At 51.3% G+C, this 19,886-nt stretch overlaps 1 protein-coding gene across 1 annotated transcript in view; it reads left to right on the top strand.

The window, feature by feature from the left end:
* AGPAT4 (1-acylglycerol-3-phosphate O-acyltransferase 4) overlaps nt 1-10,901 on the top strand; it is a 106,738-nt gene extending 95,837 nt beyond the window's left edge. Inside the window, exons 4-9 of the mRNA XM_082668548.1 lie at nt 867-1,028; nt 1,500-1,653; nt 4,608-4,710; nt 5,463-5,538; nt 8,215-8,413; nt 10,484-10,901. Coding sequence (XP_082524674.1) covers nt 867-1,028; nt 1,500-1,653; nt 4,608-4,710; nt 5,463-5,538; nt 8,215-8,413; nt 10,484-10,578 — 789 coding nt within the window. The 3' untranslated portion in view covers nt 10,579-10,901. The remainder of the gene's footprint in view (nt 1-866; nt 1,029-1,499; nt 1,654-4,607; nt 4,711-5,462; nt 5,539-8,214; nt 8,414-10,483) is intronic.
* Nucleotides 10,902-19,886: the final 8,985 nt, after the last annotated feature.

The following is a 19,886-nucleotide window of genomic DNA, read 5'->3' as shown; positions in this document are numbered from 1 at the left end:
TCTTGTGGGAGTGACAGGGAAAAGAGACAGGGCAATGCTGAAGTACGGCTCTTGCTCCCGGGCCTCGTGGGCTCAGGGGCGTGGCCGGACAGCTGCCGCCAGGAGCACAGCTGAGGCTGCCACTTGTCCGCATCACCGCCTCCATCATCTGTGCCATTGATGGATGACGGCTATTTCTAGGAGCCTCTTGGCCAGTTCCAAAATTAGGGGCGAAAAATATAGAACCCAATCCACTAGATCAAAAGCTGGTTCTTGTGTCTCCCCTGCTCCCTCGCCCCACTGGATCCCTGCTTGTCGTTCCCCCCCGCCTCCCCGTTCAGGGCTTGCAGCACCTGCAGCCTTGGGGCTGCGCTGGCCAGCAGACGGGTGGGGCTCTCCCAGCACCTCTGCTGATCCCGGTTCGCCTCTCGGCACCACCATTTCCCAGCTGTCGAACCCGGAGAACCCGCTGGGCCACGTTTCCTGGCCTGTAAGGAGGGTAGGGTCCGCCCACCCGCAGAGCCAGCAGGGTTGCTGCGGACCGGGTGAGGTCTGCGTGGTGGGCTTAGCGAGCACTCCGGGGTGGGCACCTACCTGTGTGAGCGGGTGGAGGGTGATGCAGCATCCCATGGCCCCCAGAGGTTCCCGACTGCTCCGCTGCCCGCCCTCCCCTCGGAGAGCCAGGCCCCCTTGCCCCCTGCCCCCGGGGCAGGGTTTGCACGACCTTGACCTCCAACTGACCGGTGTCGGAGGCTCCCCGCCTCTGCATGCTCGGGAACTGTCCCCGTGCCTGGAGTGCACGTTCACTCCTCCTAGAGATCTCCGGCGGCCGTCGGGGAGGACCCCACGCCCCCTTTCACGGACGCCCCGGGCCCCCTCTGTTTCAGGGCTCCAAGGTCCTGGCCAAGAAGGAGCTGGCCTACGTCCCCATAATCGGCTGGATGTGGTACTTCACGGAGATGGTCTTCTGCACGCGCAAGTGGGAGCAGGACCGCAAGACCGTCTCTGAGAGCCTGCTGCACCTGCGGGACTACCCCGAGAAGTACTTTGTAAGTGCACCCAGCCCTCGGGCGCCCCGTCACACTCACACTCGGGGTGCCCCGTCGCATATGAACTCAGGGTTCCCCGGTCACACACTCACACTCGCTCACGCCTCTGCTTCCTGAGCCTCCACAAATGTAGACCCTCTCTCTGAAGCTCACAGACCCTTGAACACAGTTAGACCGGGGGTGGAGGTCCTGCCTGAGGGGAGAGCAGGCACAGCTGCCAGGCCATCCCTGTTCGGGCCACTTCCTAAGGCTCCTGTGGGACCGTGTGCGGCATTTGACGGGGGATGGTGCGTGGGACCCCGGGACCTCGTGTGATCCCTGGGCTGTGTGTGTGACCTGGGAGCTGTCTATGTGACCTCAGGACTGTGTGTGTGACCTCGAGGCTGTGTGTGTGACCTCAGCTGTCTGAGTGACCATGGGGTGTGTAAGTGGCCTCGGGGACGTGTGTGACGGCCACCCTGTCCCTTCCAGTTCCTGATTCACTGCGAGGGCACGCGGTTCACAGAGAAGAAGCACCAGATAAGCATGCAGGTGGCCCAGGCCAAGGGGCTGCCCAGCCTCAAGCACCACCTGCTGCCTCGCACCAAGGGCTTCGCCATCACCGTGAGGAGTTTGAGAAATGTAGGTAAGGACGACCCTGCGGGGCCCCGTGCAGCGAGGGAAGGGGGCCCTGGCGCCCATAGGAGTAGCTTCCTCCCTGTGCCCCCACCCCCGCCCCTACGACGGAGAGGAGCCAGGGACGGAGGCTGGCACATCATCCCTGCGTAACCTGGGTCCGGGCACCCAGCGTTGGCCGAGTGGCCACTGCCTGCACAAGGGCGCACACGCACCACGCCCACACGTGTAGGCACACGCACGCTAGGCCAACACTGCCCTCTGCTGCTCGGCGCAGGTACTGCAGGCGGCGGGTGGTGCTGCGTGCCTGGGGCCCACGCCCGGTCAGCCCAGGTTTTTGTTGCGGTTTTGCTTTATTTGGCATTTCTTGCCCGTCTTGGCATCAGCTGCCTCCAGGCGATGACCTCTGTGACCTTGCCGTCTGTCGGGCTGGCCTTGAGTCCGGAGCCCTAAATTACTGTAGGTGAGGACGAGAAGCAAGTAGCAACAAGACCAGCCTGCCGCAGTCTCTTTGTCTCCTGTTGAATTCTGGTCCCTTTAGTTTGGAAACAGGTGCTTTACCCTTTCCTGCCCTGCGGGTGCCGGAAGCCCCGCTGCCCTGTCCCTCGTCTCCCAGGAGACGGGAGGGCGGAGCTGGGGGACCTCCCCGCGTCCCTGGCGCCGGTCTGCGCCCGCGGAGGCCCCGAGGCCAAGCATTCTGCGGGGAGAGCCGGCGGGGGCCCAACGCGGTCTCCGCGGCCCCGGTCCCTGGTCCTCTCTGCCCCGTGAGGCCGAGACCCCCAGCTCCTCCCCGGCCTGCACAGGGGATTGGGGTCGGTGCGTGTGGACCGTGCGGTGTTTCCGGTGCTGTCCCCACACCAGGGGGCGGCGGCCCCACCAGGAGCTTTGTCTTTGTGATCGCGCAGACCGGCCACCCGGCTCCTGTGGACGGAGCGAAGGCGGCACCGAGTCTGACTTTAACACGTGGGGACCCTGAAGGTCCCCGACTGCTCCAGGCGGCTCTGGGTCCCTCCCGCAGATTCTTCCCCCTGCCTGAGCTTTGCCTACAGGCCGAAGGGGCAAAGACTGCCCAGCTCTGCAGGCTGTCCCACCCCCGCGAATAGTGACGATGATGACGATGATGACGATGATGATGATGATAGCAGGGCGATTCTAATACGCCAGGCAGCACAAGCACCTCACGCATAGCGTGGCCGCAGCACGTGCCCGCCAGATGCAGTGAAGGAAACTTTTTTTACTTCCAATTTACAGATGAGGAAGCTGGGGCTGAAGGGTGAGGAACTTATCCCAAGTGACTCTACTATTGCACAGCAGGCTGGGGTCACACCCAGGGCGGCCTGGCTGGCGGGGCTGGCAGGGGCGTACCCGTCCTTCTGCTGGGCTTTGCAGGCAGATGGATCTAGTGCCGGGCCCCGTTCTATCACTTCAAGACCTTGGGGCTTCTTCTCTGGAAAAGGAGGGAACGGTGCAAATTTAGGCTGTTCTCTGGGGAAGCCCCATCCTTGATTAATCGAAGTAACACCACCTGTGTTGGAAGCATCAGGCTGCTGTGTAAGGGCAGGCTGAAGAAAGGAGGTGTGAGACCCATTGACGGACATGGGCTCTCACACCCTGGGGCTCTGCAGCCTCACCCCATGCAGCCTGAGGCCTTTCACTCTACGTAATTCTTTGCTTAAAATGGCTGGACGATGTACTAAACGTGAAGGTTATTCTCCTCCAGCCTCACTCTTCCTAGGGAGGGGGACACCTCTTCCCGCGGGGAGGACAGGGGAGTGGTCTCGATTGCTTCGGTGGAGGGGTGGGAAGCTACCTGCCGGCACTCCTGCAGGTCAGCGAGAGGGACCCTCTCCCTTTGGCTAAGACGTGCTCTAGCTGCCAGAGCACCCCCTGTGGACCCCACGTGGTGGGCAGGCGGCAGGTAGAAGCAAATGGACAGTGGTTTTGAACCTTGGTTCTCCACGTTCCCAGCCAGAGCAAGCGACTCTCTACCCGCCCATCACCCCACTCACTTGATTGGTAGTAATTGCAGGTATGCAGAGCTCTCAGTGAAGTCTACTGAGCACAAACGATGTGCTGGGGCCTTTGGGAAGGGCTGACATTCAGCATCCCGAGTCCCATTCCCCGGGAGAACTAGGCTCAGGGAGACGGAGCGGGCTGTTCAAGAGAAGATCCCGCATCTGGGAAAAGGCGGCCCTGGGATTCGCACCCAGACTGACCGCAAAACTTCTGTTCTTTCCACCGTCCAGTCCTGCCTTACTGACTCTGCGGGCGGGGCCATCTGTTTCCACTGCGTATTTCTACCCTGCTCTTCCCTCACTGTTCCTTCACACATGCTGTCCTCCTGCCATCCTGCCATCCAAGAAGCATTCATGGAGCCTGGGCCAGGCCCCGGGGCTGCAGCAGTGAATGTTGACATAACTTTCAATATGCTGACAGGTTAACTCACCAGCTGGCAGACTGGTTAAAAATCACACATTCTTGTTTGTTTCTCAGCTACGTGTCAACTGACTAAACCAGGTTTCAGTCCCTTAGGAAGTTTCCAGTATCTTATTCTAGTTTTATAGCTACCTTATTTTTCTAGGGGAAAAATGCACATAGAATGGTTATGCTGCCGTAACTGAGAAACCTCCTTAGATAGTATTCTTTGGATTGATTTACCTTGCTATTGGTATTTGTTTAAATATTGACATCTGTTGTAATACATCATCTAGATGGGCCATCTGACCTCAGTAGTAACTGTATTCTGTTACTAAGCTGTGTGCTTTTCTGATGATGGAACGTGGTACGTACTCAACGTAGAACATTTGGACAATATAGAAAAGCATGAAGAAGAAATTAGTAGTCCCTTCATTGCAAGATAATCGGCTAGCAACTCAATTATTGTTTTTCCGATATGTGTATCTACAAAGTGAAACTGGGTTCACACGCTATATACTGCTTTGTATTTGTTTTATTTTTTTATAGTTTCAGCTGTATATGACTGTACACTCAATTTCAGAAATAATGAAAATCCAACACTGCTGGGAGTCCTAAATGGAAAGAAATATCACGCAGATTTATACGTTAGGTAAGCTGGCTTCGTTTCCTTTCCAGAAAATAGGGCGCCCATCCCAAAATAGATAAACCACGAACGACCCGCAGACCTTCCCCCAGGGGAATGTATGAACATAGTAATAATTTCTTGTCTGCAGTCTGTACTAAATGGAATGTGTTCACAGTCACGTTTATATTAATGGAGACGCGTGCACTGATGTAAATAAGGAGGTGAAGCCTCTTGTCTTCCCAGACACTTCGTGACTCTCTCACCAACTTGTTCTCATCAAAGAGCTCAGGTCCGACAAATGAAAGACAATTATTTCACAGCCATTTTTGAGACTGAGTGTGAGAGTTTATTTTATCGACCCCCTTTCTTGGAGGATGTGTCTGCTCCGTAGAAACAGACACAGATAAGAGCATCTGTAATTTACAAAGAGGCCTCGAAGCAAATGGAGAACATTTCAGCAGCATCTCACTTGTGTGTTACATTCCAAGCTAGGGAGCACAGAGAGGCAGGTGTCCTCCTTGACAGGTCTTTGTCTGAGTCATTGAATCAGGCTCTGGGCCATTCCCTCGTGGGCCGTGACTGCATTTGGGCCTGTATTTCCCCCCATATGGATGTGGATTTCCCCCTTTTCAGTCAACTGAATTACCCTCTCACTTCCACATTACCTAGACTACTACCTAAACAGAAGCCGAAGGATGGCGAGCATTGTTAGTTTGAACCTGTGTTTGGGGCACCCGGCTGGGCCGCCTCCTTGCTAGCTGCTCTCTGCTTGGCAGGCGGATCCCTTTAGGAGAAGTCCCAGAAGATGAGGACAGGTGCGCGGCCTGGCTGCACAAGCTCTACCAGGAGAAGGTCGGTGCTACGGGGTGGGCTCTGCACCATCTAAGGGTCCTTTTCAAGCGGCAGCTGTGGTGCTTTGGGACCTCCGGGAGTTGATGGTGGAGCGCGAGCCTCTCCCACCGGGCGAGACCTCACGCCCTGGATGTTGACCCCAGGGCCGCGCTCTACTTGGTGACAGGGGAAAAAAAGTCGCAAAATGTTTTTAAAGGGGCCTTCACAGAAAGAATGGAAGACTATTTCATGCGTGTAGTGGACAAAAGAGGGAGTTATGGCCCCAAGAGCCCTTTGTCCATTTTCCCGCCGCTGGTCTGAAGGCAAAATATTCTTGGGGGGTGTGGGCGCTCTCTTTGGCAGTGATGGCTCTGGGTCCACAGTGTGGTTGCCTGTCTGGTCTCTAAAACATCACCAGCGTGAGCAGGACGAAGGCCCACAAGGGTCCACCTGGGCCGCGTCTGACTCCTTCAGGAGTCGGAATTAAGAGGTTTTCAAGCTGGCGGTGGGTTTTCCGCTTACACTGAGGGAAAAGTGTAACACTTACACGCCTTGGAAGGGTGGTGGGCTCGGCCCCAAGGCACGGTCCTCTTCAAACAACACACTCCCAGGCCTGAGCCCTGGCTGATGCCTGGGAGGGTTCCCAGAAAGCGCCCCCTGCCTGGATTTGTTGACACAAGGAGGCGCCAGCCCTCTCTCTGTCCCCCCTTTCGTTTTCCTCTCCTTTTCTTCCCTTTCTACCCAGGGTCATAAGAGAAATTTTATTTTGCTGAGCTGAACGCTGGGAAAGCCCAGTCGGTCCAGCTGTGCGTGGGTCGCTCAGCCTCTGTGCCCTCCTGTCCAGTGCATGGGCGGCAGCTGCACACAGCGTGGACTCAGGGCACTTGTCCTCTGTCAGCAGGTTCTCCTGCTCCTGTAGACTTTTGGGGTGCTGTTTCTTTCTAGGAAATACAGTTCCCAGTTCCAATGTATAACATGCCACAGGATGATAACATGTGGAGACCAAAAAATGGAGGCATCATGAACGAAGTCCCCCTCCCTGACAGGCGGACTTTATTACAAAAGAACACAGCCCAGAGAGGCCGTAAACATTCTGCTGCTGGAGCTGACGTCTGGCCCTGAGCCAGGCGTCTGTGTCCCACCCGGCAAAGTCACAAAGTCACACGGACAGAGCCCGCGAGGCTGGCAGGAGTCACAGTGGCCACCACGTCACTGGAGAGCAGTGGGGGTCTTGGGTGAGGTTTAGTTTTCTAATGAAACCAGAGAAAAAGAAAACTCTGGAGTGAATACAAAGTTCAGAATCCTGCTGACTCCTAGAAAAGGGAGTCCTTTTTCCTCTTGTTAGAGGTTACAGATAAAAGATCTTGGCTTAGCGAATGTCTCACTGGAAACGAGACAGAAAAAGCATCCTCAGTTCCCCATTGTAACATTACAATAGAAAAGCACTATCAAGGCTATTAAGGAAAAGAATTCAAGAAAACTTGCCCATTTTTTAAATGGGTGAATTTTATGGTATGTAAATGACACCCCAATAAAGCTGGTGGTTTTTTTTAAGGCACAAAAGTATCACCTCCTGTTTTAGTCCAGTCAGGCTTCTGTAACAAAGTGCCACCCACAGGCATGGTGGCTTATAAGCCACAGAAACTTACTGCTGACATGTCTGGAGGTTGGATAATCAGGAGTCAGAGATGAGGGTGCCAGCATGGTCAGTCAGATTCTGGTCCCAGCCTGCCATGTTGCTGTGTCCTCATGGTGGGAGGGCTGAGAGAGCTCTCTGAGGTCCCTTTTATAAGGGCACTAATCCCATTCATGGGGGCTCCACCCTCATGACCTAGTCACCCCCCAAAGGCACCTCCTCCTAATACCACCATCTTCAGGGGTTAAGATTTCAGTGTGGGAATTCAGGGAGGCAGGTGCAAATATCCAGTCCACCGCACCCCAGTTACCTAGTTACCAGGCTCCTGATGGCCCTGCTGGGATAAGAAAAGTCACCCAAGTTCTGGCCAGGAGGCGGAATGGGAGGCCTTGGCAGGTTAGCTGCCATCTCTCTGGGCATCCACACGTCACTGTCACTTCCTGGGAAGTCCTGTGTTTGGCCGACTGGCTGTGTCTCCCTCACCTCTTGAGGCTGGGAGCCCCCCGCACGTGATACCTTGTCCAACAATTGCTTGATCGTGTGATTTCCCTGAGACCCGCCAGGCTGGAGGGGCAGCTGGGAAGGGGCTGCAGGGCAGAGCCCCTGAAGTGCCCAGGAAGGGCCAGGGGCTCTCCTTCCAAAGCGGCCCTTTGAGGACTCATTTTAATCATGACCTTGAGTGGTCAGATATTCGCATCATTTAGTACATCCTGATTGGGAAAGAGGACAAGTAAGACAAGTACTTTAGACATCTCTATCTCAAGTTGTTAAAGGGAAAATTAAGCACTTAAGGTAACTCAACTAACTCCCTGCAGAACTGGGCCACGACGGGGTGAGCCAGCCAAGCAGGGCCGCAGATGCTCTTTGTTCGGCCTGCGCGCTGTCGGCCCTGGGAGGATGTTGGGGTATTTGAGTCGAGCTGGGAGACCCCCTCACCCACCCCTTGGCCGTTTACTGGGTTCAGGAGGTTCTGGCCCAGCGGGCCGCCCGGCCTCATCACGGGGAAGGGGTGGGGGGCCCAGGGGCGGGCGGCGGGAGGTCAGGCGGCCCTCTGCCCACAGGACGCCCTCCAGGAGGAGTACTCCCGCACGGGCACCTTCCCCGGGACGCCCATGGTGCCCCCGCGGCGGCCCTGGACGCTCGTCAACTGGCTGTTCTGGGCCTCGCTGCTGCTCTACCCGTTCTTCCGCTTCCTCGTCAACATGGTCCGCAGCGGCTCCTCCCTGACGTTGGCCAGCTTCGTCCTCGTCTTCTTCGTGGGTGAGTACGGGGCCAGCGGGGCCTGGGCAGGGGGGGGAGCATCGCGGGAGGGGCAGGGAGGAGGGAGCACCGCGCTGTCTGTGAGGACAAGGCCCGGCTGCAGATCCCGCAGGTGGACAGGCAGAAGCTCGAGCCGAGCCCAGAAACCCCAGCCTGGAGGGCTTGCGCTCGGGCGCCCCGTCCCCGTGCGCCTGCACCCCTTGTGCCTACAAGCCCCGCCAGGGACCAGGGACGAGCTCCGTCCTCCCCGGGCTCTGCTCATCAGCAAGAAAACTATTTCCTGGGTCCTAGCAGGAACCAACAAAGGCTCTTTGCTATTCAAAGTGGGTCCAGGCCTTTTTGGGGAAGTAAGTGTGGTGCGTCTCCTCGGTTGCCACCTGCATTGAGTGGAGATGTTGGGTGACTCAGTCTTTTCACTCATCCCTACGGGCTTTATTTGACCCATATGTGGTTTCAAACGACTGACGTTTCTCCATAGCCCCAAGCTTCCCTGGGCACTGCCACTTGTTTTTGAAGTGGGGCAGCCAGTTACCACTGTACATGGCCAGTGTGCAGCTTGGCTGGCCGGATGTCCGGGGGAGCTGTGGTTGCCAGGCCCCCAGTGGGATGGGGATAGAGGGTTGGACCCAGCATTTCTGCATGCAGTAGCAGGAAGGCGAAGATGCAGACCACACCCTCTGAAGGAAGCTGGGGCTCCTTGCAGATGATGGCTGGGGAGGGCTGCCCGGGTGTGTGGTGAGCAGAGGCCCAGCACTCTCCCTGGGAGACATGGGGCGTCTCCAGCTTTGGAGGAAGTGACTGCTGTCTCCCCAAGACCTCATCACCCGTGAGCCCGAGCCTTGCTACGCTTTGCCCGGAATTACTCTGTGTCTTGGTCCTCTCACGAAGCCTTTCTGCACTGGAGTCCGAGGTTCACTCTCCACAACGTCATCAACTCCACTGCACGAAGTTCTAATGCTGGGGCAGGGGCTCGTGTCCCAGCCTGTTTGGAGTTGGCCCCAGGCTGGAGGCAGCCCACTGTAACTGACCCATGGGCTCCATGAGCCCCATACGCTGGGCGGACGCTCCATCCCAGTCGGCTCCCTGGTCTGACGGTTCAGTTTCAGCCGCTCCCCATCTTTTGCATGCGTACTGTAAACAGACTGTTGCCAGGCCCCGTGTTCGGTGCTCGGCACACCAAGGTGACTGAGACAGACGTGGGCCCTGCGCCCAAGGAGCTCACCGTGTCTGTCGTCTCCAGAGGGAGCGCTTAAACTGCAGCTTCTGCGCTCTAGACCGTATTTTCCAGCCTCCTAGTGGTTAAACCAGGCTCTGGTGTGCGTCCTACACTTTCTCTGTTTGGGCCAAATCCTGCTGTCGGAGAAAAGGCAGGCAGGGACTTTGCTTGTCTGCTGCTCTAAAACTTGCACCAAAAGCAGTGCTGAGACATGCTGGGCGCTAAACGGGAATTGAGCTGCTGCACTGTCCAGGGCCTGGTATGTCCTTCTTTAAGCCTTGCTGAAGGGTGCTCGTAAGTTACTGCACTGCGTTCACCAAAGAGTCCTCTTTGCCTTAGGGATCGGCACGGGAAGCAGAGGAATTCTGCAAGCCCCTGGGCACAGCGGGGTACGGCTCACCACGTTCTGTTCACCTCCAGTGCCGAAGGATTAAAACGTGCCACCGGAACAGCCTTGCTCTGTTCTAATGTCCCCTAGTCCAGTTAGAGCCCGGCACCCATGCTCACGGGTAACTGAGGCAGGGATTATGAAGTGCACCCAAGTCAGCCGGCTCTCAGCTGATGCCTGAGCTTTACACAGCTCCCTTCTTTGGTTCCCGTCGGGCAGGTCACGCCGGGGTCCCTGCGGGCCTCTCCTAGCCTGCCCTCCCACGCCGGGGCCCCTGCAGGCTTCTCCTCACCTGCCCTCCTATTTCCACCAGCTCTCAGCTGATGCCTGAGCTTTACACAGCTCCCTTCTTTGGGTCCCGTCGGGCAGGTCACGCCGGGGTCCCTGCGGGCTTCTTGGTCCTCGTCGGGCAGGTCACGCCGGGGCCCCCGCGGGCCTCTCCTCACCTGCCCTCCTATTTCCGCAGCTTCCGTGGGGGTCCGATGGATGATTGGTGTCACAGAAATCGACAAGGGCTCCGCCTACGGCAACATGGACAGCAAGCAGAAACACGGCGACTGACCCAGGACGCACCACCGTCCACAGGGGACCTTGGAGGACTGGTGGATGCTGCCATCATCCTTGGAGGGACCCAGTGATGAAGCTGGGTGAGCCCCTGCTGGGGAGGCAGGGGCAGGGTCTCAGCGCCAGATGGGGAGGAAATGTGCTTAAATCCTTCCCCCCGTGCTTCAGTGGGCTTCGGGTCTCTTTCTTTCCGTGTGAGTCTGTGTGAGCGTGTGTATGTGTGATGGGAAAGAACACGTGTGAGCGAGAACGAGGTGCGGGTGAGTGTGCTCATTCGGAGGGTACTTGAGGTGCAGGGGGAGGGCAGAAATGGGGAACACTCGGGGAGTTCCCGTCCATCCTTTGGTGCTGAGTTTTCTGTAACCCTGGATTGCCACAGAGTGCAAGTCACTTTAGGGAAGATGACTAAATTATGCCTCCAAAAAAGAGAAAATTAAAGCGCTTGGCTCCTGTGTGGTGTGTTCACACAGCCCGCTCCCTCCTTCCATTCAGCCCCTGCCTTGCGTTTTGGAGTCTGGACCACAGTGCTCTGGAGGGTGCTCACAGGAGGGGTCTGGCGGGGGAGAGGGCCCGCGGGCCGGGGTGGCTAGACGAGGTGGGTTTGCAAACGCAGGAGCCTGCGAGTGTCTGCGTGGAGACGGCAGGAGCCAGGAGGCTAGCTGAGCCGTGTCCGCAGGACACGGTGACGGGGCCCCTGGGAGGCGGCGATGGTTCCCCGGTCTCCCTGCAGTGGAGTCTCCGGCCGAAGTCCTGAAGATGTGCCCAACTTCCTGAAGAACCTCGTCTTGAAGCCGAACATTAAAATAAAGCCCGGGCGTTCTGCAGCGATTTGAGAGATGACTTTACAACCTCTGCTCATCTCGGTAGCAAGCAGAAATTGGTCCCCAAACAAATGCAGGCTCACTTTAACAGAGGACCACGCCGGAGCCCAGGAGCTCCTCTGAGCAGGGTCAGGCTGAGCAGACACTGTGGTACGTGGTCCCCCCCGGGCTTTTGCTTTCCTTCTGGAAGCCCAGACTGCCATGACGCGGAAGAGCCCTGCTCCTCGGCATCTAGGACGGTCTTTGGAGTCATGGTCCACGTGCAGGATTGCGGCAAACTGCTGCCAGTCAGCAGACGCCAGATGCAGAAGAAGAACAGAGAAAAGCAGTAACGTTTCCGGAGGAGAACGAGTAGACACCACACAGCACGTGTCTCGGGCCAAGCCGCCGCAGCGCTGGGTGGGCCTGATGGGAACGTGCGCCCAGCTGGAGCAGCCTTTCTCCCTGGACTGCCCCATGCCACCCGGTACTTACCTCCTATTTTGCTGCGATTATGGAAGAAGGGATGAACGGTCCCATATAAAAGTTGGCCAAATACCATTTAAAGGCTTATTCTATTCCGAATCATGTCCCACGTTTGCTCTTAGTCACTGAGCACTTACCAAGCACAAGTGAAGTTACGAGAGGGTTTAAGAGAAGCTCTCTGCTTACAGGACCATTGATACAAATCAGCAGAAGTGAAAAGGGGAACTTCCTGGCGTAGTTGTGGGAAGAGAATGTCCGTGAGGCTGGGGTGAGTGGACTCCTACTGGAGTCCCTGAGGGCAGGGTGGGGCCTTTTCTGCCCTGCCTAAGGCGACGTGCATGAGGCCATGTGCATAAGGCCACGTGCCAGTTCCAAACGCTGCCTCCCCTCAAGAGCAGAGCTCTGTGGGCAGCAGCCTGGGGATAAGCACCTCAGGTGCTTAACACGACACCGTGTTCCCGCGTGTCGGCTCACACCTGGGCCGTTCTACCCTGGGGTCTCCTAGCTCCGTGGGAGAAGACAGAGAAGAGCAGTCAGAAGCGCTGGAGATGCTCTGAGCTACAAGGTTCACCCTTACGAAACCCTGCAGCTAAGTCCCTGTAAGACCTTGTGCGAGCCATTTTACCTCTGTTTTCCCAACTGTAAAATGGGGGTGATAACACCTGCCTCTTTGGTTGTCTCAAGGGTGAAATGAAGCAGTATATGTGATCACATTTTAAGACTCCTAAAGCATTACATAAATAAGGGGGACAGCTTAGAAAGTTGCCTCCACGCTGCTACTTCTCAAAAATGCTCAGACATTACCTTGGAGTGTCCAAAAATGTGTCCTTTTCCTCCGTGTCATCTTCCCATTCAACAGCAGTAATCTAAGTTCTAATAACATACACCCACTCCTTCTTCCTGGAACATAAAAGGGACCCATAGACATTTAACCTGAATTGGCTCTGGGACCAAACACAAAACATAAGAAGCAAAACAAAGCTGCTCACCAGTGCAGACGTGAGGGTCCAGGTTGGAGGAAGGCGGGCAAGACATTCTCCTTAGGAGACCAGAGAGTGTGGGCTGCTGGGGAGAGATCCTAACGGCGTTTCAGTTGTTCGGCTCCCTCCATGAAAACACATTGCGTTTGGCGGTACAGGGACATGGTGTTCCTCCTGCCTGTTACCGTAACGGCAGAGACAAGCACCCCTCCCCGAATCCCTTCACCCTGTCCAGGTCTTGCCGATGCCACAATCTCTTCAGCAGAGAACGGTGCTGGCTCCCAGGGCGTTTACTTTTCTAAGAATTAAAAACCTGTGGATGTGAAGCTGGCTCTCTGTCCCCAAGCAGTGCGGGATGAAATACGAGCATCACGTCCTGTCTGACATCTCCATCCCATGGCAGCTTAGGTCAGCCCTGCTCAGAGGCTGCTCTAAACCCAATGTGGAAGAGAAAGATGCAAAGTTTCCTGCAGACTGGAGATCGGTGCAGGGTCCTCCCAGGTGTTAAGGGCCATGTCCGAGACCTGCAGCTTTGAGGCAGGGAGTTTAATGCACTTCTTCTAGGAACCAAGCCCATAAAGGGACTTTCTTTATTTAGAAAACACCAACCATCTGAGATGAGTTTAAGGAAGGTGGACTGATTCTGTGACTGACATGGAGGAAAAGCGGATGCACGTTCTGAGCTAGTCGGCCACCTTGTTTACCTTTTTCCTAGGATCACACAGTCGTACTGGAGTATCTCCTGACTGCTGTATTCTCTAAAGAAACCCTTGTTAAAAAAAAAAAAAAAGTAGCTACTGATGAATGTGTTTTTCTAATATATGCTGAGTGGGTCTGAAAGACAGTGATTTAGATGTAATACCCAGTAACTGCAGCCAAAACGTAGAAATAGCTGATGTGACAGACACACACCAGACCCCGCTGGTTTCCGGTTTCTCTCCTGGTGGAGTGGAACAGTGGCCTGGCTGGTCCCCAAGCCAAACAGATTAGGCTTTCAGAGGCTTTAAGAACTTACCTGTAAACATGGACAGAAGCGAGAAGGCATCCGTGGAGGGACCTGTTCAAAACAAGAGGTTTCATCCAGCACTGTCTAAAGCGCTAGTCAGACTTTGCTCAGGGTTGCCGGGTTAGAGCGGGAAGAACAAACCCTCTGGCGACCGCCAGTCTGCCGGGTGACACAGGAGGGTTGCCAGTGCCACTCTTTCCTGCCGCGGAAGCAGCATGGGCTCCGACTGTGCCTGCAGCTGGCCGTGTACCGCCCCTCCTGCCCTAGAGCTTCTCGGAAGGGCACCCACCAGTGTGACCCTCCTGTTTACTCTGTGACACGTCACTCAGGTTGTCCTGTTCAGTGTCACCTCCTTCAGCAACAGTGTTTCCAACGCCTTAACCGTGCAGTTCCAGCGCGCTGTTTACAGAGCACAAAATAAAGAAGCTGGAACGCATGTGTTCACTGACACGCTGGCCCTGCCTTCCTGCTACGGTGGGTGGGACGGGGCTGAGGTGCCAGGAGCTGCAGATTGGGCAGCCGGTCTTTCTCCAAACAAACAAGCAAGCGGTCTTCCCAGGGCCAGTCCCTCTGCCCTCCGAAACGACCCCGACCCCCTACAGAAGGCTGAGGGCCTCGGCTCTCACTGGGTCACCTGAGCCGCAGCGCCGGACCTGGAACCTACGAGCGGGTGCCCCGAGCTCTCCGAGGCTGCATCTCACACTCCTGCATCCCTGGCATGGGCTTTGAGTATCCAGAGCTTCCAATAAATTTAAATGAAAACCAAGCATTTCGGATGCCCCGAGGCTTCCTGTCCTGCCACACTGGCCTCCAAGGCACCGGGCGGACACCTGACGGGAGGCGACTGAGCACATACTCCTGTTTCTCTTGATCTGTGACATCTGAGACCATTCACAGCATTTGCCACCAACTGGTATCTGTTTATGACATTCAGCTGTTGGAAATGACCATTATTTTGGTCAGAAAGAGCAGAATATCAGAACTTCACCTCAACAGCTAATGTATGTCCCCTCAGTGTCACCTCTGCGGGGGCAGGGCGGGCTCCTGGGCCCCTCACACAGGGTCACAGTGAGCAGCCATGAAGGGACACTGGTTCAGAGGCTTTAAGAATCGACTTTCAATCGTCTTCTTTTGACTCCCTTTCCTAAAGTAAAAATAAAAATCTTTCTCAAGCACAATTAGGCCAAAGTAAAACTGGTCAACCCTCTGAACTTCAGCTGTCAGTGAAGAAAGCACAGCGTTTCTCCAGTGAAGGATAAGCAGTTCCAAAGCAGGCATTCCTCAGCCCCTGCAGCCTTGTCCTATTTGAATATTACGGTTATGAACTGATTAAAAAAACGACAGTAAGCCCTTACTTAGATCTTCGCAGTAGCTAGAAAATATCTCCTGGGGCTGTACTGGTGAAGCTTTTCACTGAGTGAGACTCGTACAATTTTTACCTTTAATATTTTTTTTATACAGTCTTGTTTCACATGCTGGAGTGACTAAAGAGTTTTGAAATTTCTGGCAACTATGTTCTTTTGAATTTTAAGGAGGTAAGCAGTATGAACAAAAAGTTAGGGTTGCTGAATAATAATAATTTCCTTTGGAAGGCGGGCCGGAAACCACTAAAGCTGCACATGTGTTAGGAAGAAGTCACTCTCAAACAGGAATGATTTAAATGGATAAGAAAAAAATCACCTAATATAGGGAAAGAGCTGTGCCTCTAGAATGTATAATAGTTGACTCAAGAAGAAAAAAAGTGATGTGATGAAATGGCAGGCTGCTGGAGCATGTGACTAGAGGACCCATCCCAGAGTAGAAGATTGGTGACCCTTTTGATGTTAAATCAGGATGAGGCTGGGAATTTAACAGGCTGTTGGGCTACAGGGAGGGTGAAAAATTCCAAGCAGCACAGAAGTTTCTATCATGCCATTAAATGAGTGATTTGCAAGGCAGTGACTTTAGACACTGCAGCTAATAAGGGAGTTACCTGCTTCAACACGCTGGTAGGAACAAGCTCATTGATTTTGGAAAAATATGCGATCCTCCACTTACTAGGGGAAAAGGCATGTGCTTCAAGGGCCAGAGCTGCCCTTGTGTAGGCAGACGTGCACTGTTGGGCAGCCACAGCTCAGACTCCTCCTGGAGCTGCCTTCAGCACCTGTGTACAAGCCCACGGGAGCCAGCCCTGTTAGCGCACAGCCACCCGGCCTCAGTTTTGACCTGATGAGTGAATAATTCACCTTTTCAGGGCAGTATATAGACATATGAATAAGGTAGCATTACACATGGCCTTTGAAAGCTTATACTCTTTTGTGTAAGTTCTACTGGCCTAGGAAAATGATGTTTCTTAATTTTGCTTAGTGATCTAGAGCAGCATTAAGCAAACTAAGACCCACTTGCTGCTTGTTTTGTAAATAAAGTTTTATTGGAACACAGCCACATCTAGTCATATACGTGTTGCTATGGCTGCTTTTATGCTACATCAGCAGGGTTGAGTAGTTGCAACCAAGATCCTACAGCCTGCAAAGCCAAGAATATTCAGTCTCTGGCCCTTTACAGAAAAGGTTTGCTGACCTCACTCTAGAGAATATAATGTCAGTAGTTGAGGCTGCTATTTTAGAAGAAAAAGAAAATCTACCCCCTGCTTTTACATTACATTTTTTAAACTATCCTTACAATATGTTCAAGATACATGCTCTATTTGTAAACTATATATATAAAAGGAAATGGTCTTGTGGATTATTTTTACAATAATTTTTACCTTCACCATCTTCTATCTTAAGAAACAAAACAAAACGAAACAAAAGGCAAATTAAACCCAAACCATGCAGAAAGAAGGAAATAATAAAGATTAGTGTGAGGGAAAAAAATGAAATGGAACCCAGAAAAATAATAAAGGATATTAATGAAATAAGAATTGATTCTCTGAAAAGATCTGAGTAAGAAAACACAAAATACTAAAATCAGGACTAAAGAAGTAGACATCACAGAACTTAAAAGTATTACTGAATTATTAATTAATGCCCACAAAGACACCCAGGCACAGTTGGTTTCACTAGTGAATTCTACCAAACATTTAAAGAAGTATGGTAAATAATACCAGTTCTTCACAATCTCTAAGAGGAAAACATCCGACTCATTGTATGAGGCCAGCATTATCCTGATACCAGAGCCAGACAATCACAAGAAATGAAAACTACACAGCAATATCCCTCATGTAATACAGAGGCAAAAGTCCTCAACAAAACATTACAAATTGCAATAGCAATACAAAGACGGGATTATAAAGAATGATCAACTAGGATGCATCCCAGGAATGCAAGGTTGGCTTAATATCCAAAAAGCAACTGATGTAGTACACCATATTAATAAAGCACAAAAATCATCTGATCATCTCAATAGATCAGAAGAACATTTGACAAAATCAAACATCTAGTCATGATAAAAACTCTCAGTAAACCAGGAAAAGAAGGAAACATCTTCAACCTCATAAAGGGCATTTACCAAAACCCCACAACGAACACCATAAATTAAAAGAATGAATGTTGCCCCCTGAGGTCAAAATCATGACAAGAATGTTATTCTCACCAGTGCTGTTCAACATTGTACTGGACGGAGGATCTAGCCAGTGCAATTAGTCAAGAAAAAATATATAAGGCATCCAGATTGTAACGGAAGAAGAAACACTGTCTTTATTCTTGGATGATATGATCTTATATGTAGAGAATTCTATGGAGTCTACAAAACAACTACTAGAGCTATTAAGCAAGTTCAGCAAGGCCATGGGATAAAAGACCAATATACAAAAATCAACTGTACTGATATACTAGCAATGAACAATCTGAAAAGAAATTCAGAAAATACTTTCATTCACAATAGCATGAAACGAATAAAATACTTAGACTTAAAAAGTTCAAGAATTGTACACTGAATTACAAAGCACTGCTGAGAGAAATTAAAGATCCAAATAAATGGAGAGCTGTCCTGTTCATGAATTGGGAAACATAATATTGTTAAGATAACAATACTCCCCACATTGTTCTATATTTTCAATGCAATCTATCAAAATCCCAGCTGATTTTTTTTTGGTGGGGGTTGGGGGGAGAACAGAAATTGACAAGCTGATCCTAAAGTTCACAGGGAAATACAAATGACCCAGAATAGCCAAAACAATCTTGAAAAAGCAGAACCAAATTGAAGAACTCACACTTCCCAACTTCAAGATTTACTATAAAGCTATGTTAGTCAAGGCAGTGTGGTTCTACAGAAGACAGCTATATAGATCAACGGAACAGAATTGAGAGTCCAGAAATAAACCCCTAGATTTATAGTCAACTGATTTCAACAAGGATGCCAAAACAATTCAATGGAGAAAGAACAGTCTTTTCCACAAATGAATGCTGGGTCTAATAAATATCGACATGCAAAAGTATGAACCTGGACCCTTATCTGATGTGATGCACAAACATTAACTAAAAATAGATGATAGACCTAAATATAAGAGCTAAAACTATAAGACTCTTAGAAGAAACTATAGGTGTAAATCTTCATGATCTTGAGTCAAGTCATGATTTCTTAGATAGGATATCAAGAGCACATGCAATAAAGAACAAGTTGATAAACCAGACTTCAAAGTTTTAAACTTCTGTACTTCAGAAGAAACCATTAAAAATGTGAAAAGACAAGCCACAGACTGGGGGAAAAAACAAACATTTGCAAATCAAATATCTAGTAAAGACTTGTATCCAGAATATATAAAAATCTCTCACAACTCAATAAGAAGACAAATAACCCAATATAAAAATGGGCAAAAGATTCACATAGACACTTCACCAAAGAAGATATATGAATGGCCAACAAGCACAAGAAATGCTCACCATGGTCAGAGAAATGCAGATCAAAAGTACAATGAGATAACACTTGACATCTACTAGAATGGCTATTACAAAAAGAAAGACAATATTAAGTGTTGGCAAAGGTATGGAGAAGCTAGAACTCTCTTGTGTTGCTGGTTGGGAATTAAGACAATGCAGCCACTTTGGAAGCAGTTTGACAGTTTGTTAAAAAAATTGAACATGGATTTACCATATGAGCCAGCAGTTCCACTCTCAAGAGAAAGGAAAATATAGGTCCACACAAAGACTTGTATGCAAGTGTTCAGAGCAGCATCATTCATAATAACCAAAAAGTAGAAGTAGTAAATGAATAAATAAATCATGTGGCATATCCATACAGCGGAATAATATTCAGCAATGAAAAGGAATGAAGTATTAACACAATGCTGTAACATGCATAAACCTTAGAATTATCATACTAAGTGAAAGAAGCCAGACACAAAAGACCATTATATTAAATGTCCAGAACAGGCAAATCTATAGAGACAGTAAGTGGCTCAGTGGCTGCCTAAGGCTGGGGGTAGGAGTGACGAGTGACTGCAAATGGACAAGAGCTTTCTTTCTGTGGTAATGGAATTGTTCTAAGGTGGATTATGATGAAGGCTATACACTATATAACTATCCTAAAAATCACTGAACTGTATACTTTAAATATTACATATTGGTAAATTATACCTCAAAAAGCCATTTAAAAACACTTAAAAAAAATTTTACTGAAAAAAAAAAACCTAAGTGTCTGTACAAATCCTTCCGTGATGCCAGCTTTCTCAAGGACATTAATTTCTATGTGAGGGGACCTACTACTCTGGAAGGAAGGTGAATACAGAACCTGCCTGAGAAATTACCTGTCCAGAGTCAGCTGCTATGTGTAAGGAATGAGTCAGATATCTTCTAAAAAGATTTCAGGAAGCTTTAAGGTCAATCTTTAAAAAAATTTAATAGCAGAAAGAAAGAAAAGAACACCATCAATGACATATAATTTGGGCTATTTTAGAAAACTAACTGCTGAAATATTTACATTCTGAAAAAGATGCTTTCTTGTCAAGAGATTATTCAGCAGTATTTACATTGACCCAGTACCTATATATCTTGATATGAAAATAAACTGAGCCGCCAACATGTGATAACAAGGCTTAAACTTTTATCTGTTATA

This window comes from Grampus griseus (assembly GCF_964374135.1).
Source record: "Grampus griseus genome assembly, chromosome: 13".
Lineage (NCBI taxonomy): Eukaryota > Metazoa > Chordata > Mammalia > Artiodactyla > Delphinidae > Grampus > Grampus griseus.
The sequence above is the reverse complement of the archived record's forward strand: the minus strand, read 5'-3'. Positions and strand labels throughout refer to the sequence as shown.